Raw genomic sequence first — 26,086 nt, 5'->3', positions numbered from 1 at the left:
GTTATTTTGGAGTAATTTCTGTTGCTATTCTGTGTATTTTGAGGGAAAATACGTTTTCCGTGATTTTCCGTTTGAAATGCCACTTTCCGTTTCAAAAGGCCTTTTCCGTGAATTCCGTCCGTTTTCCGCGATCGCGGAAAATCACTGTCCCTATATTGAACCGCATGATGCAGGTGAGACGGCCAGAGGCATTCCACTTGTTTGTTGAATAACCATCATATCTCTGTAAGTTTATTGGTCTAGTTCATAAAAAGTGGACATAAAAGTAACCATGTATCACTGAACATCTTGTGCAAGTTAGAGTAGTTTTCAAAGTCAGCACTGATGCTATATATTGAACCGCATGATGCAGGTGAGACGGCCAGAGGCATTCCACTTGTTTAAAATATTTTATTAATGTCTTCAATCAGATTGTGCGTTTAAGCTCATTGATATTTGAAATCTACCTTTGATCAGGTAATTCCATAGACATGTATGTGCTACCCATAACATAAATTATGAAACAAAAATGCATCATTGAATAAAATGCAAGATTGTTTTTTTTTAACATGTAGAATTGCTGTGATGAATTAAATGAATATAAAAATGTGGGGTTAATTATGTGTACCCCAATGTTCCCATGCCAAAAGAAATTAATGCAAATAAAGAATACACTTTCTAAAGTTTCTTTCTGCTAGTTATTGCGATTGAGACCCAAGGGAATTACTAAATTTATTCACAATTTATGAATATGGGAAATGACCTTATACTGAAAATATGCAATGGAAATTCAAAACATTCTGATAGTAAAGACTAATTATGATGCAAGTATTATCCAAGCAAGCTTATTAAAATCCAAGAATGGTATTCTCAGTGCATTGGAAAACAATTTTTTTTAGGAGTGAGGTAGTTTTATAAATTACACATATATACATGTAGTACCAAGCTCAAATAATTGACATCCAACAGTAAAAAGTGTTGAAAAATTCCTTTTTAAATTGTAATGTGAAAAAGAAGGAGATACCATAATCAAATGATGCTTATAAATGGTCGTTCCTCTGTCATCAAAATCAAATTAATCTATGTCATTCTAAAGATGTTTTATTATCATTATTTATTTGGCCATAAAAGCATACAAAAATTGTACAATATACATTGTAATACAAAAATATAATTTGAAATCAATTTAATTTTTTTTCAAAAGTAGAAATGAAAGAAAAGAGTAAAAAAATGTTTTTTCCATGGGCCAGGGCTCGCAAAAGTAAAATTCAGTATATTGCCCAGAGGCATGTGAGCCCTGAGAGAGAATTGCACATTCTGGTATATGAAATTACACATTTTTAAAATTCAAATAAAGCACATTCAACATACATTATTAACATGTATGCCAGGCAAGATAAAATAAATTAAGAAGGATATTGGGAAGAATTTGAATACCCATGCCGGACTGACCATAGTGTAATGATAACATACATTGTAGCATGAAAATAACTTAAATTTGTCTAAAGGTACCAGAGCCTGAAAAGCACCAATGACATCAGGAGGAATGCCCTAGTTAGACAACAGCAAAAGCATGCCTTCATTAATTATGACATACATGTACTTGCCAGGCTCCAGCACCACACATACATGTACATGTATAATGTGTACATTATATCATAATTATGGATTCATACTGTATGTATACAAACTTTATACAGACAGTAGGCTATGAGTTAAAAAAAAACAGTTTGAATTGCTCTACCTGTATGTACATGCACATCTACACATACATGTACATGTAGCTTCACTTTCTTCCGTTATCATCCACACACCCTCTCCAATGCTGGGGCCGATTGCACGAAAGAGTCTTTCCAAGGACCGTCCTTCGTGTCGCCCATCTTTTATGATACGCTATAAGCGGGGTGTTTCTGAAATTTATAATAAAGAATAAGATTTGTTAGCTTGCTTTTAAATCAAATTTTATACAATTTCATGATATATCATATCATTTTATAAACAAATATTTTGTTAATTTTAACGAACGAATGAAATATGTTTGCAGATGATTTATTTAAAATGCGTTTCACATGGCGCATCATAAAAGATGGGCGACACGAAAGACCGTCCTTGCAAAGACCCTTTCGTGCAATCAGTCCCCGGTTACTACTGCTATTTTGATTCATCTCAATCTTGACTGTATTGTCAGAGTCACAGAGATACATGTACATTGTAGATCTCATGAACTTGCATACTGTAGTTCCCATTCCTAGTAAAATTCAGTCAGGATATGTTTCACTTGGGCGGAATCTACATGTAGTTGGCCTTTAATACAGTGGCTACATGTACACGTACACTGTAGATCTCTGTCGCAGCTCTTAATCATCACAGATTAGTTCTGAAATCATGCTGACCCACTTATAATATTACATGTACATGTACATGTAGGCACTTATAGAAAATCTGTGCCCATTGAATTATTTAAGTTTTGAAATTCTTATGAAGGGGTATTGCACATTTTACATGAAATATTGATATGTATGTACATTGTAAACTTAGCTGAAACATGTAGCTGACAGAAATTTATTTCCTGTTACCCTGCCTATCAGTTCCTACATGGACATTATACATATTTTATGTAATATTGCTTCTTTCTAGTGACCATCCCAGGGCTCCGTCTTTATACAAAGACGTTCGATTGATCCAATTTCTCTCATCTACATGTACATGTACATGTGGAAATCCATCATTGTTATTATTTTTGCTTCCAGAAATTTGCATACTGTCCTAGGTTTTAAAGAATAGCACACTGAATTGTCACAAAAAAGCAATGAAAGTATGAATATATGGCAAACTAGAAAATGTTTTGAACAAAATGCATTTGTGATGTTGACATTGCTGGCTTTCCAAGTTTCCGTACATGTACATGTAGTTATGGTTGACTGGATCAGTCGTACCGGTAACTCTTACGACAAGGCCCAGTTGTAACCAAAACAATTCATTTTCTGTGAGATGTTACATGTAAAAGGGAAAAATAATATTTTTCTCTCTAGATGTCAAATTTGTACCAGTATTCTATAGCCTTTCAGACCACATCATGTTTATCTTTCCAACTTTTCTTTTAACACACAAAAAAAGAGAGGAGGATATGTGCCTAGATTTTTAGGAATTAACATACATGTACATACAATGTACTGTTGGGTTACATGAACATGTTGTCATTTCACAGAAATCAAATGGTTAATTTATTTGAAACTTTTACATATAATTGCAATTTGAAGATCATTATCTAAGTTGTACTTTGTATGTACTGTAGCAGCCAAACAGACAAATAATGCAGGAAATTTAGTGACAAATTAGTCACAAATGAACCAGCCTTCACTTTAAACAAGGGAAATTAATTCTGTACACAAATGGCAGTGAGCCACCAAAGTCAATCAACATGTGTCTGAAAAGGGATACATGATGTGTACAATGTTCAAGTTTTGTTGCAAAGCTAGAGCTGTATCACATCCAATGTTTTAAGATTGCCATGTCCTTTACTCGTCATTTTCCCTTATTTGATTTCTTTGACAGAACAGGTACAAGTATACATGTACATGTATGTAGTATGTACATGTATCGTAGGCCTACAAATGTATATCCTGACAATTTTTTTTTTAGGGATTATTAAAAAATTTCATGCCTTAATGTCTATTAAATCTGCAACATTTTATCATTGCAATGAATGGAGATTTTCCAGGACTCTTTTATTGGCATTTTCAGGGGCTAAATCTCCCTGAGTCCACTTAGCTCTACATGTATGTAGATACATTTATGTACATGTACATGTAGTGTACAGCAGTGTCCTTAGATCTACATTTACTTTACAATACATGTACATGTTATGCATCATTTTGAGGGGTTTTTGGCATGAGCCGTTGTAGACCTGTAGCCAACCACTATTTCAACATCATTCGTGCCATTTACATGATAACCGTTTTTTTATTTCTTGCTGATTGATAAAGAAGGTACATGTAGCCAGGAGGGAGATCTGCATGTAGTTTGTAATTTCAAAGGAGAGAAAATAGATTTACTGCTGAAATCTCGCTCTCTTTTATTCTTTAAAGGTCAAGTCCACCCCAGAAAAATGTTGATTTGAATAAATAGAGAAAAATCAAACTAGCATAACACGGAAAATTTCATCAAAATCGGATGTAAGATAAGAAAGTTTAAAAGTTTCATTTATTTTTCACAAAACATTGATATGCACAACTCGGTGACATGCAAATGAGACAGTCGATGATGTCCCTCACTATTTCTTTTGTTTAACTTTGAATAATATAACATTTCATTTTTTACAGATTTGACAATAAGGACCGACTTGACTGAACCATATACATGTAGTATTGAACAATGCTTATTCCACATATTCCGGGGGGAATAAATCGTTGGTTCACTTGACAATCAGGAGAAAATTAGAATATTTCATATTTCATACTTGTAATAAAATACAGAAGAAATATTGAGTGGATGACGTCATCAGTCTCCTCATTTGAATACCGATCAGGATGTGCATATAACTGTTTTATGAAATACATGTAAAGCAAAACTTTAAAATGTTAAAACTTTCTTATTTTACATCGGATTTTGATGAAATTTTCAGTGTTATGTTTGTTGGATTTTTTCTTTTTATTCAAATCAATATTTTGTTTGGATGGACTTGTCCTTTAACTATGCAGCAAAGCCAGCAAATACATAATTTGTACATTGTACTTGTGTTTTACTTCAGTGCTTGCGAATTCTGGACTCAAGACAGGACTTCCTTATTGTTTGAAAACTGTATGCAGTTTCCTTCTTGAATATCAAATGCAAAATCAGACAATGGTTTAAAGTTGCCAATGATGTATTTTGCTGACAATACTGATTACAAATTTTTCTTCACCTACATTTTAGTTTTTTTTTTCTTCTTGAGGATGAAGATGGGGGAAAAAGATGCAAAGTGCATTTCTTTTTGTGCATACATGTAGATCTACTGCATATGAATGAATATTCAAAATATGGTACATGTAGGGCCTACATGTACATGTACTGATGTACATGTACATGTACATGCCTACGTTTCTATGTATGTTTTATACACATTTTATACTGGAATGACCACTAACATTTTAGATTAGGCGTGTACTTCATCTGCCCCAAACATACTGTAGTTTGTAGATGAACGAGTACAGTAGGCCTACATGTATGCACTATTTTAAATGTAGGGCAAAATCTGAAATGCATTGGATAGTGACACAGATGGTGAAGCAGACAGCGCTGATTGTGACTTGATGGCGTAAAGCCCACTTAATTGACATTGATGCAGGCGATGCGTGAAAAGTGAATTATCACTTCCTTTGTAAACACGGCTCAAGATTTACGTGTTTCGTGTAGTGTGCTTGTCATCAGTGTAACATTTAGCAGAATTAAAGTACAATATCATAAATCATACATGTACTTTATCTTGCAGTACAGTCAATGGATTATAGTGAGCTTTTGAAAGTTTTGGCATGGAGAGTATAAATGGGGATAACGCTGCTGCTGCTACATGTACACTGTACTGTTAAAATGGTAGACCTACATGTAAAGATGTACCTCATGAAAAAAAGCATAACATAGCCCCATTTACAGTGTCCTTGATATTTTTAAATTTTTGGTTATATGATTTCTAATTTCACTTTTGTATGTATATTTCTTATGTTCTACATGTACAACGTTTTGCACTTTGATACGGAATTCATGAAAAGTGCTATATATACATGTACAGGTAAGAGTAAGATATTATTATGATGACAAACATATATATAATGTACATGTATGATGATAATGATCATGATGATGATGATCATCATCATCATGATTATAATAATAATGATGATAATAATAATAATGATAATAATAATGATAATAATAATGATATAAACAATGATAATAATATTTATAATTACACATAACAATAATTATTTGATAGTGATGATGATATTATTATAATTATGAAAACAATAATAATGGTGATGATAAGTACATGTACATGTACATGTATGATACCAAATGTATTACATCTTAAAATGATTAATTTGCAATCTAACAAATCCACCCTGGAGGGTCATACAGTGTTTAGTTCATCATTTTCTGTTAATGATTTATAAACTACATGTACGGACTCACCTTGAAGCCATATTGCGCACATGTATTAACTTCATGGCTCTATGGAGCTATTGCTTCATGGCTCTACTAAATGTTGTCACATACCAGGAGTAGTATACATGTACATGTACTGTAACTACCGGTGTATTCTTTTTAAAGCAATATTGAAGTTTATAGTCAAATTTAATAGCTTTTTATTTTTTTTTTACATGGGATCCGTTTGTGATTTGTATACAGTTTTTTTACAAGTTTTTTTTCAGTTAATTTTATTTTAAAATGTTACATGTACAGTGTACATGTACATGTACATAATTTAAAGAACATGATTTTTTTTACATACTACTACTTTACAGAATATTTTTTATAGCAAAAGATAAGAGCAAGAGGTTTAAAGTGACCAGGGCATTGCAAGAAACTTGCAATTAATTGTAAATTTGGGATATAGGCCTATTGCTGATTTGCTTCTTTAAACAAGAAGTGAAAAGTACAGCTAAAATTGATCACATGTATCAGTTGTAAAATTCCAGGTTAATATTTTCAATTGATTGCAAATATTTTCTTGCAACACCCCCTCAGTGTTGTCTTCCACTTCTCTATTGTCGTGATAGTCAATGAAAAACATACACACTGAAATGACTGAATAACAAAGACTTTAAAGAGTACATTAACATGTAACTGTACCGATGCCCAGGGTTTGAAACTGTCATTTCCTCTCAGGACCAAATTGTCCTCAAATGCGGAAACATTGTAACACAGATATCACATTTGCAACTCCAAAGTGAATTCCTTTTGAGAATTAAATGTTAGAGAAAAGAACAACATACAGTAATTGAAAGAAAAGACATTGTTTTGTAGTTGTGAGTTGTGACTGTCTTCAAACATTTACAACTAATATCCATACACATGTACATGTATGCAATAAATGAACTGAAACATAAATGGAAAATTGTGGTGATCATACCGAACATGTGCATACGTCTACATGTATGTATTTTGTCAAAGCATTGAAAATAATTTTGCTTCTAAATCACACTTGAAATTTGTTCTAGTCATTAAAACTTGATATAATCTCATGCGGGTACATGTACATGTATGGCATGCTTTGTATACAATGTACAGGGTCACATACAATGTACCTGTAGTAAAAATGCTTTTGATAAATTTATCATACTATGCTGTTTACTATATGACCCTTACAGTACATGCTATGGTTTAAACAAGTGTTTCATATCTTAAATAAAAAGTTTAATTTTTGATATTTGATTCAAAAAAAATGAAAAAATTGAATCTACTAAATCATCAAAACAGCATTCAGCATTGCACAAAATTTTTAATAGCGTTTTAAACTGAAAGCATGAGTAAGCCTTTGGCATCAATCATAATTATATTAAATCTAGCATATGTGTACATTTATTATGCAATATGTAGCTGAAGATCTTTTCTTTCTCTGATTATCACTCTACATGTAGGTGATAAAAAAACCTGGTGTGTTGGCTCAGTTGGTAGAGCATCCGTCTCACAACCGGGAGGTCGGGGGTTCAAACCCAGGCCGCGTCAGACCAAAAGACGTTAAAAGATGGGAGTTGCTGCTACCCCATTTGGCGTTCAACGTTCAAAGGGATAGAACCCCGTCGATCTGGCGCTTCACAGCGGCTGCCGGGCCCACGATCAATTGGGCAAAGCAAATTTTTGAAGTATTTCATTTCATGTCTATTTCAAACAATAAAATATGGATTTTCATCATTTTTTAATTTTCAGGTGTTGGCAGGTGGGCTAGGTGCCTTATATTCTCGTCTGCCTGGTAAGCTAGACATCTCTCCTGATCATTGGCATCGGATCACACATGAGGACCTTGCAAACATGCCCGACCTAGCAATGTTTCTCAATTCCCTTGAGTTCTGCAATGCAGTTGTACAGGTTAGTTTTATGCAACTTAGATTAAGGTTCTAGGTTTTATGAAATTGATGATAACAGTATTTTACTCTTGTATACCCATGGTAGCTATGTTTAGCTGATCTATCAGTGGGCCATGCATGCATAGCAAAATGTGTTTTTTTATATTGCTGTTTTCAATCTCATCCTGCCAGCAAGTGCCTTGCAAGAAAGCAATTCATGTAGGTCCTATAATGAAAAGGGTCTTTGGTCTATTAAACCTTGCTACGGGTTGAAATTCCATTACTTCATGTTCACTGTGAAGCCACTATTGATGATTTACATTGTGTAATATCTGAATATAAAGTTAACTCATTTGTGCACATGGTTGCAATGATTTCATATTGCTGTACCCTTGCATGTACATGTAGGAAAGATGGTTAAAGTAGACACACGAAGAAAATTCACGAAAGTGATGATTATAGACAAATGATATATGGATGGAAAGGTATTGTCTTTTTATACACAAATATGTCACTAAAAAGTCTTATAGATGTCGTGGAAATGCAAGAAATGAAATTATTAGACACCCTTCTCAGCCCCCCAGACCGACAATCACGCAGCCGAAAACGGTCGAGAATAATGACGTCACATAATCGACGTGCTCATCATCTCTCTGTGCATCATGCACTGAATCACCTTACTGACCTGTTCAATATCTTCCGAATTTACCGTTTTCTTCATGTAATGTGATATTCAATTTCTGTTTTCGACAACTTCAGACCAAACGTGAATCAGCTTTGCCCGTTTTTATTGAATTGTGGACTGTAAAGACCAATTTTGTCCACTGCAGTCGTCATTGTGTTGCTCCACTCCAGTCAGTGAGTGAGTGAGTCGCTGCCCAAATAATATACGGTACCCTGGTACCGTAACTTCGTAAGTAGAGAATCTAATCAAGAACTTGAAAATCAAAAGCAGCAATTAAGAAGTAAGATTTAATAAATACAGGACTGAATAGAATCTCACATGAAAATAAAAAGAGAAAAGAGCTGATAGGAATGGGGAAGGAATATAATTAAAAAAAAAAAAATCCAGAACCCCCCCAAAAATCAGAGTTTCGAACCAGGATCCCCGCACTCATAAAAACAACTACGTGCGTACAGATTTGTCCACAGACCATGTCTTTATTTACAGCATGTTCATAACGATATATGAACAAAGTGCGTTCGCTGCTGTTGCCTCGCAATGCTTCGGCAATCCAACTGCAATTCCAATTATTTCGCGATCATATATTGCCGTGTTTTTTTGTGGTTCCTGAACTTGCTACGTAATTAAATTTCATAATTTTTATTCAGTTGTGAAGACGAATGTCTATGCTTTATATTGATAATAATATCAATGTGGTGCAAGCATGATTTCTAAGTGAAAATATGCTTTGTTTATTCACGTATATTTCTTGAAAACAAATAATTTTTTCTAAGCTAATTAAATATCGGTTACCAAAATATGTTAAATGTGCATTTCATTTTACTGTTCAGAAAATTCAAACTTTTATCTATGTAATAAGACCAATCTTGAGAGGAATAAACTATTCTAAGAGCAAAAAACGCTGATTGGAAAGATCGTCTTCAATGGGCTGCTGTCAGCTCAGCTGCTCACTGCTCGTGGTGTGACGTCACTCAGCTGGAGCTCGCCAGAGGACGGACGAAGGCAGAAATATGCCATGAAAATAAGTCATTTTTGAGAGCTGATTTCTGCAAACTCTAATCACTATTTTAAAAGGTGAAGTTATATATCTGATTAGTAATACTTCCCCTTTACAATGATGACCAAAAAAAGTCATTATAAAATACTTTTGATTCTTCGGTTGTCTACTTTAAGGGAAGCTTTACTTCTTTAAAATTCTATTCCTCCCTTGTACAGGTTGCGCACCCCCTTGTCAGTGATCAACTAGTCCAGTTCTTCCATGATGGGTTCCTGGTTCCAGTTATAGGACCAGCCCTTCACCAGGTAGGCTTGAAATACTCACCCTCCCTCCCTTTCCCTTCTGACTAATACTGTTTACATCCCTACTTCCTACAAATCATTTCTCATTTTAACTATTCCCCATCCATTTTTATTAATCATTACAATAGTATGAATAATATACACTTTCTAGTTGATCACAATCTATGAAAATAACTGGCATGAGTTCCTAACCATGTTTTATACCACATTTCATAACTCCCACTTCCCTGCTCTGAAGTTGTAGACATTACACTGAATTATAGCTATTTGAAATAGGTTAACAAACTACACAAGATTTGGAGGAGAAAGAAGATTATTTTTTATTTTCAGGGATTTACATGTATGTGTCTTTTTGATATAAACTGTGGGAAATGTACTTAGTTTCCTCTTTTTATGTTCTCAGTGATACTGTATGTTTTTGATTGAATACATGTAGCTGTCAGAAGATGATATAGTGAATATAGAAAAAAAGAGTAAAGCCTAAATGTTAGACATTCTAGGAATTCATTTGGATGAGTAATTAGGTAAACATAGATTTAGGTAGTATCTCAAGCATTCAGTAGTTAAATATGCAGTAAAGAATTTCATATTGTAAACACATAATGGTGAAGAACAAATACAATGTTTTATACTAACAATAGAACCCCATTGGAAATAAGCCTTTTGGCTTTCATGGGCTATCTGTCAAGGTATTCTTCAAATTCATTGTATTCAATTTCACCTGTGATATTCTTGACGAATAAAATTAATCAAGCAGATTGATTTCTTTTAGATTAGTGCCAAAAAATATTAATATTAAGCCGTAGTTACTAATTTGTTTCAGAGCTAGTTGATATTGATGAGCAATCAAGTTAATCTAATAAAAACAAACAGTAAAGAAAAAAAATGCAGAATAATAGTAGATAAAATAATCATCTGCATTTACTTGTACATCAATGGTAGTCTAGTCTTCTTATGTAGGAAACATACTGGATTACAGAAGTTTTGATATCTTATTCATGATTTCTTTAAAATAGATAATGGTCTCTTTAATACATGCAGGAAAGATTTTCTGAATTATTAAAATGGATAGGTTATGGATTTGCTTGTCAAATCATAAAACGAATGGGCGTCCAAAGGTTGATTTTTCTTTCAATTATCTCCAGTAATATATTGGAAACAAGGGAAAATTAGAAATTTGGATCATGAAGTATTCTTACTATGATGTTCTAATCACAGAGAAAAGTAAACAAAGCTGGTTTCGATCAGTGACTGTTCTTTGTTAATATTCAACTCACAGTGACAAAATGTGATGGGGCAGCAATTTTGAGCTTAAAAGGATATCTTTGAACCATCTTTTTTTGCTCTGAGTCATAATTTTCCATTATGATAATGTTGTGAGAGAGTGAAGAGTATTAACTGTAAATATGATATTGTTGCACTCGGGAAATTAATTGTCGAGTACTCATATCTGTACAAAGAACCAAAATCATTGTATTGGATTAGTTTGGAAGATTTTAAAACATAATTGTACAAAACATTAATTCATAATTTGACTAACAATGATTATCCCTACCATGTGTATCTTTGTAATTGGTTCATGATTAAATGTTGACTTTCTATTTTCCTGCACCCTTTTGTATTCTTTTAATAAGTAGCTTATTCTAGCACAAAAGTGTTTGAATCAACTACATCTAATTGAGTATGCATACCTGCCAGATGATGAGTTTGGTTTGTAATCATACAGTGCATCTATGTAAATTCATGACTTACAATATAAAATATTGAAAATTACATACTGTACGTGTATTACCTGCATCAATTATAAAGTACAAGGTAGATTGATCGTGATGATTACATGTGATTGGCATAACTTTTTACATTCTGTAGTTGTTATAAATCTACAGTGTTTTGAGCATTGTGATAAGCAGATTATAATCTTTTCTCCATGCATTGCTGTCATATCGTCGGCGGTCATCCGAACCGTCGTATCCACATACGACGGTTGAAAACCCATTTCAGAGGAAATCGACTTCAAAGTTTACTATAATTTTCACACTTAGTTCTCCGGCCTTACAGAACATATTCATTGCTTGAAAAATACATGGTTGGAAAGACCAAGACAATTGCTTGAGAATGGTATCCTTATTTTTACACAAAACCAAGAATTAAAGAAAATATCGCAAAAGAGCTACACGCTTGTAATTTCGGTTTCAGCGGTTTAGATTTCCCCCATACAAAAACGCCATAGGGAATACAACAACCCTGACCGCGATTTCAATGCGCGCAGTCAGTCAAAACGTCATCGCTTTTCACGTGCAAAGTCAATGCAGTGCAGATGGCCGATATGACAATTTGGCTGACCGCACGCATTGAAATCGCAGTCAGTCAAAACGTATCTCTGCTAAAGTACACGGTTCCAATGGGATTTGCGCATTTTATTAAAAAAAATGTATGACATTGCCGCGAAAATCACTTCATATCTCAGAAACTAAAATAAATCGCTGCCTAGAAATTCATTTAGGAATAGAATAGGACTTGTACATGTACATTTATTTTCTGCAAAAATCTAAAAATAGATTATTTTGACCAAAATTGACTGAGAAGACTGTTTGGATGAACGTCGACGATATTTTAAGTCTGAACAGAGCATAAGTATTTGATAGCTGGGCAGTGTGTTGAATGGAAGAAAGCAGTCTCCCTGGATGACACTACAACGCATGAACTCTTGAAAAACAAGATGCGAAATTAAATAAAAATTTATTTACTAGAATATTTACAGTATAAATACTAGTCAAGGTCTTCAATCCTTGTCTCTTGCCTCTGGTCCCTTTTGATTGCTCCCTCTCCCCTGAACAACTTGCCCTCTTCCTAGGCCTGCCATTTTGAATTATCCTACATGTACCTTGCCCCTACCCACCCCAGGCTGTCCTATCCTGGCTTGATAAAATAGCATTAGAAACTCTTTTGAGGGGATAATCCAATCTATAGGAAGGACTATTATTTGGTACATGATTCAGAGATGTAATGCTGTCATGATACTGGACATCGGAGAGCATTGTGTTGGGCAGTATCAGGAGAAAATGAGTCCCGGGTGTGCACAAGTTACTACAGTGTATGAAACAAGTGGCCGATAATGAATTGGACTGATACTTTGCAAAAAGGGAATTGTTTCTACTATACAGTAGTAGTGAGCAGCAACTTCAGAATTTATGAAAACAACCTTGTATTATGGAGTTAATGCATGTTTTAAACTCTACCCCCTCAATCTCCCACAAGCTGGACCGTGAAGCCATATTGCTTAGATCCAACAAAACTCGACCAGTAAGTGGTAGTACCAGCTTTCAAAAATGCTACAATTTCACTGCCTTTCACTAATCATTTCCTCTTTTATCACCAAGATGAAGCAGTCTTGTTTTAGTTAAATTTTGTTTTGCTTTTTATAGTTTTATGTTGTGTTTTTGTGGTGCCTGTCCCCTTTGTAATATCCCCCATCTCTTGCTGTTCTCTCCCATCTCCACCCCCTGCCTCTATTGCCAATTGTATACCTCTCCTCTGCCTCACCTTTTCTAGAGCTCAGTAATGCGTATGTGTACATGTAAAATATGGAGCTATTCAGAAAAATTATATGCAGGGTTGTTAGAGTTTCGGCTATAGCCAGAACTCCGGCATCATCGTCTCTTATGAATGATTTGTTATGAAGTTTGTCATGCAATTACAACTTATTAAAAATAACCCCTAAACTTGAGCTAATTTTTAAAGAAAATGATCCCTGAAATAGGCTTCACGCACATTTTTACCTCCCATAAATTTTCAGGCCCTAGGACCAATACCACTGGCATCCCTGTGGACATTGTATATTCAATCACTATAGATACTGTATGTCTACATTATAGGATTAGTCTGTTAGTGTATACTACATGTATAGCGCACACACCAACAATAGACAGAGTAGACATTCGTGTAAAATTTGTTAATGTTTTCACTATTTTAGGAAAATTTGTAATTTTACATCAAATTTCCCATTCCTATTTTTTGCTTAAATCTAGGCAATGGGAAAGACTTGTATTGGGCAGATATAGGCCTGTCCTGGGGACCGTTTCATGAAGCTGTTCGTATGTTACGAATGACTTTATGCATGACTGGTGACCCTTTCTTGTGCTATATGAGATAACCCAATGTAGCATACTTCTAGATAAGAACATGTTCCAGTCGTTTGTAAAGTTGTGCGTAAATTTACGAAAAGCTTTATGAAACACCACCCAGGACTGGCCTTATCTTTATGGGGAAAGGGATACAAGATGTTGATTGCACCCACACAGAAAAGTTGAATTTTCTTTGGAATCATGAATGGAAAATTTACACGCAAGATTGACCAACTAGTATTGGGAGATCATGAATAATATGTAGGCCTACTTGATATACATGGACGTAATAATACCTCGGGATAATAGCATCTTTTACATGTACATGTACATGTAAATGCAATGCAATGCACATGTATGGTGCAGTCAAAAATGTTTTTGAAAAGTACATATATTTTTTCGTCTATTTTTTTTTGTGGATGACTGTGAACTCATTAACATTAATGACATCATTTACTTGTACATGTAGTACAAAATTAACCAAGTTTGGAGAATGAAATCTTGGTGCTTGTACATACATGTATACAGTGCAAACAAGTGTATTTTTGTAATACATTGTGTAGTTGTAAAACTTGGACTTCATTCCCCAAAGATGTTTATTTTTTAATACTCCAAGTTAAAAGTCAATGATGTGGACATGAGGTTGTTACAAGTGATCAATAAAGACCATGTGATGTGTCAATAGACAGACTTTGGGGCCGTATTCCGAAGTCTGGTTTAATTTAAACTCTGGACTAAAGATGTGGTTTAACTATGGATAGCCAATTGTGACATAAATCTGTAACAGTAGAGGTTCAGAGTATCAGCTCATTTAAGTCTCAAATCATTCAACTGTCTGGGAATGATAAATAAGATATATTGTCTTCACCAAATAGGAAAGAGCAAACATAAGAAACCTACATGTACCATGTGAACAAATTTTGACATGTTTGGCTTCCCATAATTTTACCACAGAGAGTTACATTTAGACCACTTTCTAAAAGTTAAAACTGACTTCAGAATACGGGCCATGGAGTCTTTATAGAAGTACCTTTGTCTGAGGGGTGGGATGTCCCTCGACTGCACTGTAAAAACTGCAGTGTTAAAACTGACATCAATTGGTGTTAATAGAGGACAACACACTGAGGTGTTAAAATAACACCAAAGAGATTAAACATAACACAAAAAAGTGTAAATGCAACAACAAAAGGTGTTGTAATAACACCTATAGGTGTAAAACTAACACCACCAATTTAACACCGGTGTAAAATAACTGGTGTGGTCCTCTATGTACACCAGTTAACACTACAGTTTTTGCTGTGTGGGGTCACTTTACCCCCCCCCCTTGCCTTCATGTCTATCGTGAATCTCTATTTTGGTACTCACTACATAAAACATGTACCCACTATTTTATGAAAGCTATATTTTTCTAAAGTGAATCTTTTTTAAAGATTGTGTATGCTATATTATTTGTTTTTTTTTATAAAGAATTTGATCTGCCTTCAAGAAAGTGATGTTCTTTATCCTTTGCTTTTAATGTTTGTTTGATTAGTTTTTTTGCACAGATTTATAAAAATCACTTTTCCATCCCAAATATTTAGGGCTTATTCTGGAAATCGCTGAATAAATGGGGGATGGAGAGAGTGAGTTCTACTTATTATCAGCATTTTTTCTTCATGCGTCAAATTATTTTTCCAGATAATTGACTACATTTAGTTCTGGCTATGGTTATATTTTACTTTGCGTGGTGAGATGATTGCATATATATATATAGCGACCTTTGACATTAATAGATGGTTATAGCATCATCGAGGTTGAGGGAGGTAGGTGTATTCATGATTAGGAGGCGTTGCTATAATTGCTTTAACATTCATATTGCATTGATTAATGATGGTAGGGGGTGAAGGTTCAAAGTCGATATACTGTATATTGCAGTAACACCTTCAGCATCACTTTTCCATGAAAATGTACAACCAATGTAACATTTGCTAATGAAGCATATTCACTGTCACCTTTTCAGTACTTAGCTTTAAAGTGCAGTTTTATTTTTATCTTATTTTAGTTTTTAAATTAAAAAGTTTATAAAAGGTTGCCCTGGTGCGGATCAGGAAAGACATACATGTACCCGGGGGGCCGTTTCATAAAACTGTTCGTAAGTTAGGAGCAACTTTCAGAACGACTGGTGAACCTTTCTTATGCGCTAAACCATCGCCAATGGTGTATACCATTTACCAAAAGAAAGGATCACCAGTCATTCCCAAAGTCGCTCTTATCTTACGAACAGCTTTTTGAAACACCCACCAGGTACTTTAATTCATCCATTTGGATTCAAGAATGCCATGATACGTGTAGATTACCTAATATAGCAGTAAACCATTCAGCAATTGATATACAGTGCAAATATAAAAAAACCGTTTACACTTAGTAAAGATCCTGTAAAATTATACGTTTGTAATATCCTGAAGATTTTTCCACATTTTAATATTGGTACAGATCTATTTAAGCAAATGACAATATAACTGTTGAAATATATTTCCCCTTGAGTGAGCACCACTTACTTTTGAAAAGTTAGTGAAAAATGATTTGTAGCACTGTGGGCCAAAATACAGTAATCCATGAAAATGAATTCCAGCATGACCACATCCAGACATAGTCTCTTCCCTCTATCAACAAAATTTACTCAAAAGAAGGAACATAATGATATAACTGTACAAGCAAGTGAATATATCTGAACCTGAAGACAAATCAACACAACGAAGAGCAGCAGACGATATGCACCAACGATGAACTTCGCGTGGCTGGGATAGATTGTCACTCGTTCTGTTCGATATAATTTTTATCTTATTATTTTGACAAAATTATGAAACTCGGGGAATTATTCATTGATATAAAAATATAGTAACACCTCGTACTATTTTTCAAATTACGATAAAACTTTTTTTGAAGCAAAAAGTTGAGATAAATTTGAAATTAGATGTAAAAGATAATCCCCAACATGCGCAGCTCGTATGTGATTGTAAACAAACCATCACAAACACATTGCTTGCTCGCCTTGGCTGAGAGAGTAGATCTATCCACGTGTTGCACAGCTCTCAATCAGCAAGGCGAGCAAGCAATACCGGTATGTGTTTGTAATGGTTGGTTTGTTTACAATCACATACGCGCTATGTATGTTGGGGATGATCTTTTACATCTAATTTTAGTTTACCTCAACTTTTTGCTTCAAAAAAGGTTTTATCGTAATTAAAAAAATAGTATCAGATGTTACTATATTTTTATATTTATAAAAAATTCCCAGAATCTCATAATTTTGTCAAAATAATGAGATAGAAATTATATCTAACAGAACAAGTGACAATCTATCCCAGCCACGCGAAGTTCATCGTTGGTGCATATATATTGTTTTTTGCCTTCAGGTTCGGATATATTCACTTGTTTGTAAGTACAGTTATATCATTATTTTCCTTCTTTAGAGTAAATTTTGTTGATAGAGGGAAGAGCCTATGTCTAGATGTGGTCATGCTGGAATTCATTTTCATGGATTTATTTTGGCCCGCAGTGCAGCAGCTGCATGAGTTGGTAGCGAATCTGCATGCAAGTTGAATTGTCCGACTCATCATCATCTGCGTAATTCCCCTAATTTACCTCCATCCACGTCACTTCGTTGTTCACTAGAGCTAGAAACTTCATCATCATTCTCTTCATCTTCAAAATTATCAGTTTGAAAATCCAAATCTAGATAAACTTCTGGGTTTTCTTTCATTTCATGATCAAAGTATTCAGTGACAGTGTGGAGAAAATGTTCCCTCGCAACAGGTTTTGCATGCAAGTGGAACTTGACGTGGGAGAGCCAATCACGTCTCTCGTATAGACATACACATCAAATTCGAGTCAATTCAGAGACTGATGCGAGGCATATTTCGGAGAGGCATTTTAGCGCTTTTTAATTAGCAATTTCCACCTTATGTATTATATTCGTTATTTTTGAATGACCAATTGATAATACCCACATCATTACCTTTCCACTGATATATGATAAGACCACATTTATAATCAATATATTTCTCCTTTAAGATATGGATGTAGTACATGTAGATTATGTGGGTAGAGTTGTGGTTTGGAATCAGGAAGGCACCCCAAAGTTTACCTTATTACATGTACACGTACATGTATCTGTTGTATTTTGATCAGGATGTGCAAAGCTATATCCACATTCCACTAATGTTTTGAACGGAAGGTTCCTGGTTATAATAATGTAAGGAATATACACTGAAAGGATGCGACATTATACTTCCCATCTTGTATCATTCGTTTAGTGCCAGAAGGGATTCAATCCATTCCTCGCAGAAATTTAACCTTTTTGCTTTCACCATGCAGACATGTTTAATCATTGCGGTTTTACACTCAGCATGAGCTCAACATAATTATTCCTTGGGGAACTTCACCCTGTTGGATGCTACATGTGAATGTTGATACAGACTTGCATCAAAACTAATAGATAAATGAATAACAAAGAATACCAATAGTACTCCTATGCTTAATGTTGGCAAGAGAATCCCAGTGAAGTTTTTTCCCCTGATTTTGTCAATAGCCATTTCTATCTAATATGCATCTACATGTATAAATGTACCGTGTCAATTTATACTACACTCTAATGAACTGCGAGTTTGCATTTCATTTTATAGCACAAAGTGAACATGATACATGTCCATACTTAGTACAGTCAACTATAAATTGAAAAAGAAAAACCATATTTCACCACTCAATTTATTTGTTCACCTCAGCATTCAAAGACGATCATGTAAAATGGAGAATGATTTTGGATGACTTTATTTGATTTTTTTTCAATGTGAAACTGGAGGTTTTCTTAATTATGGTTTTTAGCCAAAGGATACTGGAATCAAGTTACTTTATAGGTCTATATGTACAAGGAATATACCAACTTTAAATTTCTTGTTGCTTTCTGTATAATATATGTTTGGTGCACAGTGGGCCAGTGCCCACCTACTTTACATGTACATGTAATTTTGTGTACCATTAGCAATCCAAATGCAAAATGGCAGTTCCAGTGCTATCAAAACATACGGCTCAGCGCGAGTACAGAATTATGTGCATCTCTTAAATGTTTCTGCTGTTATTTCAGTATACTCCCTAGGCAAATATAAGTTAACCTTGATTCATACATTGGCAGGATCTTGTACTACATTGTAAATGTGAAGGCTTATCACTGCCAGAATAGAGATTGGATTCTGTAGGCCTACATCCTGTTTATTTTATTGTGCAATTTCTTCATTATTCATTATCATATAATGAAATACAATTTCTTGATACAATAACAAATAAAAATTTATATTTGATATTGTAATAAAATAATTGACAAATTATTTCTTGATATGAAAGTTCTTGATATATGATGATTTCTTGATATGATAGTTCCCAGGAAAGGGTAAGAAAAAGCCTGCCTGACAGTGATCTGGTACATGAATCCACAAAAACACTTTTGCCAGGAATCTAGGCAATATTTTTGACTGCCCTTTGCCTTGAATTTTAGTAGTCATCTAATGTACATGTTGACCTATGTAAACAGTATACAGAGAATGCACAGACCTTTATTGAAAGTACATTTTTATTAAAGTGCAAAAGATACAAAAGGTAGGATACAGTACATACTTGAGATTTGACAAATTTGTGGTGATTCGATTTGCCTGGAGACAAATTGGATATGATGGAGACTCACACATACTGACAGATGGTGATAGATCATACTGACATCGCACCCTGTCATTAGTCTGCAGGCACAGACCCTGATTGGAACTTTGATCAACAAGTGTGCCTCCACACAAAGACTAGCACATACAAAACTTATTGTTCCAGCCTTCAGTACACAAGGCATGAGTAGGCTGCACATTCAGACCCTTAACTCAAGTGAAGGGTTTGCCCAGCAGACTACCCTGTCATGCCAGTAGAGGGGTGTTTCCTTGCCCTACCACCGATCTGACTCCGCCCCTCTTAGCTATGACAGACCTGTAGTGGCATTCCTTTAAGGGCTTACTTTTTAGAGAGCGTGTGGAGGAACTCCTTGAATAATTTCATTCACCAAAAATTCAGTGAAATTATGGATGTTTTTCTTAAAAACAACCTCTACTACAGGTACATGTAGTAGCCTACATGTACATGATTATAACTATGGTTACTGCTGGTGAATGACAGCTCATCATTGCTTACAACCTCCAGTCAAACAGAGCCCAAAAGTTCTAAGTTCATGAGTGAACTTGAAGTGCGAATCATACTATCATTGCATGCATGCCATACATGTCGGCCTGCACTTGATATGACTCTGTTGTTTCCCAGCACAGTGGTTTATGTAAACAGTTCAAGGGCACTATTGACACTGTGCTCTAGATGGGGTATAAGGTATCATCAAGAATCTGTATGTGTACAGTACATATATAGGTTTTACACCGTCTATAAAAGTTATCAAACTGAATCTTGTTTTAAAACAGTACATGAAGATTAAAACAGAACGAGTGTACAGATGTATGTGGCTATTCAGTTGTAAGTTGTACATTTCAAAACTATTTGGTGAAGTAAAGTACATACACACTGTACATAGGCCGTACATGTAGATGTGAGCTTCCCTGTCAATCAAATGAGTCATAAACTACGATTTTTAGGGGGTATTTATTATGCTCAAATTGACCTCTGGAATACTGCTGGTTATTATAATCAAATATATCCATTATGGTAGTAAAACTTACACTGTTTTATTCCTTATTAATGTACTGGTAGTAGAATATACACTTTGTATTGAAAGATTGTTATAAATACATGTGCATGTATTTTGTATATCACGGAAGTATTTCATATGATAAAAATAAACTGGTCTTTTTTTAAAATAAAAGGTAAATGAAGATACTAGTATTCCTAAATAGTTGTCTGTATTCAAGAGAATGCATTATTGATTAGATCACTTCCTCATTTGCTGCACACCTCTTGGCCATAGCACTTGAAGCTTACTTTCACTTTCACATACTGTATTCTAAATTTCTGAGAAATACATGTAAATTCTCATCAATTAAATGGAACCGGCTACCAGCTTCGTTGGATCTGCACATAATGATTTCTCTTTCTTCATGCTCTTGTGTAATCTTCTCGAATCAATGTTTTGTTTTATGTTCCAAATAAAATTTGCCTATATCACATGCATGCTCAAAAATTCTAAGATCATTTCTCACTAAATGTAGCAAAGCTGTCAAACACATTCACTGTTAGCACATAATTTCTAATCGGTGACATGCTCTTTTTATTAACAGTTGGGTAAAATATTTATCATTTGCAGTATATTAACTTTTTCTTGAATATAAAATTGGAATTAACATACCATAGTGTGTCTAAGCAGCTACTAACTTGACATTAATGAATATATTTTTTGTATAACACTATTGTTTGATTATAATATCTATCCAATCTGAGTGTGTTGCCAAGCTGTTGGTAAATGAGGAACTAACTACTTACCAAATACCAAGTCTCTAATGTTATATTATAATAGTTGCTTTTTAAAATGTTGTCTTCATCAATTTCCTTTCTGTGTTGATGTGAGCCTTATTTAGAACTACCGGTAATAATCTGAGTGTACTGACCCTGTCTTCCTCAAATTGTCTTCCTCAAATTGTAAACAGAGTTTCTTCGACTTTTCTGCTCCTGCCAGTAAGATAAAAGGTCATTAATGTCCATCATTGAACCCTTCCCCTTAAAAAAAGAGTGAATAATTTGTTAAGTGTCATGATTCATTTCAATTAAATTTGAAAAGCACATTTTCTTTTGACAAATTTTTCATGACCTTTCACTTTTCCTGTACATCCTTTATCATGCAAACTGAGATGGTACATATATGCTTGTCAATGTACTCATGTATATGTAAACTGGGTTTCAAAAGAAAATTATCAAACTTTACAAATTTACTGCAAAAATTCCACAGTCAAAATGGACAATATTTTACACTCAGGCTAGCTTCAATAATGTTAACAAAGCACACGTCGATAATTGAGAGATTGGTTCAATCGCAGAGAGGCTACAGCCCCTCACATTATTGGTTTAAGAATCCAAAGTCACAAAATGGCAAATGAAAGACCAATTGTAATTGAGATAGGATATTCGAACTTCCCATTTTTTCACCAAAAAACTGTCCTTCATAGTGATTGGCTTGATTGCAAAGAAATCAAAGTTTTAAAGACAGAAGCAATCACCCAACCAAACACCGATCCCCGGGTGATATCCTGGTAAGTGGGGATAATTTGAACATGGTGTTATGTGTGTGCATCTACACACCGTGGTTAGATTATCCCTCGTTTACCGGGAGATCCCAGGGTGGGGGGGGTGAGAGGGTTGTGTTTGGCTGTGTGATTGGTCCAGTCATTACAATTTTGAAGTTAATTTCCTGTAGCTTCTTTTTGATTGAGCCACTTATTAAACATGCCCATGAAGGACATGTAATATATTTTTTTTTCTTTAGTCCTGTCTCATTTTAATTCGTCTTTCTTTTGCCGTTTTGTGACTTTGGATTCTGAAACCAATTGATGTAAGGGGCTATAACCTCTCTGCAATTGAACCAATCTCTTAATTTATAGTGACATGCGTAGTAAAGATTATTGAAGCTAGCCTGTGTTTAAAAAAAACTAAAAATATTGTTCATTTTGACTGAGTGGAATTCATGCAGTGCCGGTGTAAAGTTTGTTCAATTTCTTTTGGAATCCATTTTTTCATGAATCATGATATATGTCACATTCCATGATTATCTCTTGAGATTAAATAAAACAGAATAAAGAGGCAGCTTAGTTCTGTCTGGCAACTAATTGATCTCTCACTTGATCATGAAGAATTCCTGAAATGAGATTAATTCAAGAAAGTGGTTATTACTTTATAACCATTTGAAGTTTAGTTAACTCATTATTATTCACGAATTTTGAGGTTCACAGTACAATGGGAGGATGGAGTAGTTTCAGAAATCAGTTTATTGCTTGTCTACATGAATCAGCCACAATTCCCCTATAAAAGGTCTTTATTTCCATTTTGTCATTTATAAAGTATGAAAATAATTTTTCTTAAAGTTTATTTCCATTTTAAATTTGAAATAACTTTTCATGAGAATATACATTGTCTATTTTAAAAGTCCCTTTGTATTAAAACTGTTCAATCCCATTTTCGATATACATTTCATCAAGTTATCTAATAGAGAAATGCTGCCCATTTACCATATAAAGCAGACTCACCTTTTAACCATGATTTTCCCAACCCTCCAGAATGCACTTTTGAAGCAATTTTCCATTTATGAAGACTTCTCTTTGTGAAAAGGCACATGTTGATTGAATTAAATGTATTTTGGGATTTTACCAAGTTTAATACATTAATCAGTATGAGGTTGTTTCACTAGTGGGATTTCTATTTTTTCATGCATTGAGTTTTAAATGCCAATTTGCTTTCAGTCTAATGTCGCTTTACAAAAGCTTGCTGAATTAATGGATCTCTAGAAGTTAAATTCTCTTTTTTTTAATAAACAATACACTCTGTCATTTTCAAAACCGCAATCGGATGTTCAAAGGTCACATCATTTTCATCTAATTTTTTACATTTCCTATTCAATAAATGTTTGTCTGTCAAAATGTTCTTTCCAACCTTTGTTCTTCCTCTCCAATTCAGTGTCACCTTGTTTTATATGTCATTCTTTGCCATTCATTCCATCACACATTTTCTCTCCAAACAGTTTTCACATGCTGACATCTTGCGGAATACTTCAGATTTGGTAGGTGTTGATGTAGTGATATTAATAGCCATACTTCCAGTCATTAGTTCATTGGGTATCAGGGGCGGATCCAGCCTTCGCCAATAGGGGGGGCCCGGAATTTTTTTTCAGCCATATTTTCCCCGATCGGCCACTCGAATATGATATTTGCCGGGATTTTTGGTTTCTTTAAAGGGGTAGTCCTATTAGTCACTTCGTATTTTTATTCTCATAAATAAACATAAATATATGATACCATAATCATTATTTATATAATGCGAGCGCGAAGCGCGAGCTATTTTTTTTTTTAAATCTTATGTACTTTTTTCTAAAAGTTTTGAACATTCTGGGCAATCCTGAAAAAAGATGTGTATGCAAGTGAATAATTATTACGAACGTGAAGCGCGAGCAGAAATGAACTGATGGAAAAGGTACTGTTAAGGACTTGCTTGCAGTTAGCCATGAAGACGTTACATATTTTAAAAATCAAAAAAATGCGAGCGCGAAGCGCGAGCTGAATTTTTTTGACATTTTTACCTAAGGAATGGAAATTCTAAGCACTTTTTGTAACTTAACAGAATAGGTATATAACTAAACGATTGGTGCGAGCGCGAAGCGTGAGCAAAAAATTTCGTGATTTAGACCTACTGAACGAGACACTCTATTCAAGTTTTGTAAATCATGAAAAGGATGAGGAAGTGGGGATCTTCCTTACATTAATAATGCGAGCGCAGAGCGCCAGCGGAAACTTTTCATATACGTTTTGAGCTGATCGAAAACGTATTTGTTATGGACTGCTTGAACTTAGCCATGAAGACGTTACATATTTCAACATTCAAATATTGCGAGCGCGAGCTGAAAATTTTTGACATTTCTACCTGAATAATGGAAATTTTAAGCACTTTTTGTAATCGTGGAAAGGATAAGACAAAAACTGAACATTATTGATGCGAGCGCGAAGCGCGAGCGGAAAAATTCTGGACACTCTATTCATGTTTTGTAAATCATGAAAAGGTTAAGCTATTGGAAATTTTCATACATTAATAATGCGAGCACAAAGCGCGAGCAGACAATTTTTTTATATTGTTATCTGAAACTGGATAATTATTTAAATCTAGAACAAGCTGCGTATCTGAATAAACGTGAGATATCGACCTAGAATTTGGGTATTCTAAATACCTTTTTTTACCATGAAAATCAATAAAGCGAGCGCAAAGCGCGAGCTAAAAATATATGATATTCAGATCTGAAAAGGGGTCACTTTAAGCTCTGTATTACAAGCACTTTGTGGAAAAATTGTGAGGTGAAGAAGGATCACAGTTAAAACAGAGCTGATATTTTCAATTATTGTTACTTTGAGTTTTGACATAGGACCGGGATATTCTATAAGGACATTATGTCATCATAAGAAAATGATGACTATCTTCCTATTTCTCTTCCTAAGCATGAGAGCGCAAAATCTATTAATATTATGGCCTGAAAATTGGACATTTAAAGCACTTTTGTAATTATGCATAAGATGCATGAGTTTAAAATCTATCAATGCGAGCGCAAATCGCGAGCAGAAATTTATGAATTATTGTCATCAAATGGTGATTTTAAGTAGTTTGTTTTAGAATTAATATTGAGATATACATAACTCACTAATCAAAATGCAAGCGTGCAGCGCTAGCTGATACGTTTTGACAATCTGACCTAAATAGGGATATTTTGAGAACTTCATGGAATACTGGAAAATAATAGGTACCTGACAAATCAAATTTTGCGAGCGCGCAGCGCAAGCAGAAATTGTTAATATTCAGACCATAAAACAGAAATTTTTACACTTTTAAAAAATCAATTTGTAAATAAAACAAAATAATGAAAGTTCAATTTCCCAGCTGAAATATGTTTTGTATATTGACTTCAGAATTTGATATTTTAAGGTCCATATTGGCAAGATATCACCTAAAAGGCAATGCGAGCGCAAAGCGCGAGCGAAAATTTTATATCCCGACATGAAAGATTAAAAAGAAAATAATTTCCAAGTCTTTCTCATTATCTTATTTTATTCACTCATCTTCCTCCTCTTATGCTTGCCTTCCTTCTTTTCTCCTCTCTTTTCCCTTTTTTTCCTTCCTTTTCCCCTTTTTTTCTTTTTTTTTGCTCCGCCAATAGGGGGGCCCGGGCCCCTCGGGCCCCCCCCTGGATCCGCCTATGG

At 34.4% G+C, this 26,086-nt stretch overlaps 1 protein-coding gene across 3 annotated transcripts in view; it reads left to right on the top strand.

Moving 5' to 3' along the window:
• The window catches only part of LOC121411960 (FTS and Hook-interacting protein-like), a 45,619-nt gene that overhangs the window by 6,981 nt on the left and 12,552 nt on the right, over positions 1 to 26,086 (top strand). Inside the window, exons 3-6 of one of the 3 annotated variants that reach the window (XM_041604873.1) lie at positions 7,885 to 8,043; positions 9,922 to 10,008; positions 13,264 to 13,308; positions 23,869 to 23,907. In XM_041604873.1, the coding sequence (XP_041460807.1) occupies positions 7,885 to 8,043; positions 9,922 to 10,008; positions 13,264 to 13,308; positions 23,869 to 23,907 (330 nt within the window). The remainder of the gene's footprint in view (positions 1 to 7,884; positions 8,044 to 9,921; positions 10,009 to 13,263; positions 13,309 to 23,868; positions 23,908 to 26,086) is intronic. The other 2 variants (XM_041604880.1, XM_041604887.1) reach the window with 2 other exon arrangements.

The sequence above is a fragment of the Lytechinus variegatus genome, chromosome 1, assembly GCF_018143015.1.
Source record: "Lytechinus variegatus isolate NC3 chromosome 1, Lvar_3.0, whole genome shotgun sequence".
Classification (NCBI taxonomy): Eukaryota; Metazoa; Echinodermata; class Echinoidea; order Temnopleuroida; family Toxopneustidae; genus Lytechinus; species Lytechinus variegatus.
The sequence above is the reverse complement of the archived record's forward strand: the minus strand, read 5'-3'. Positions and strand labels throughout refer to the sequence as shown.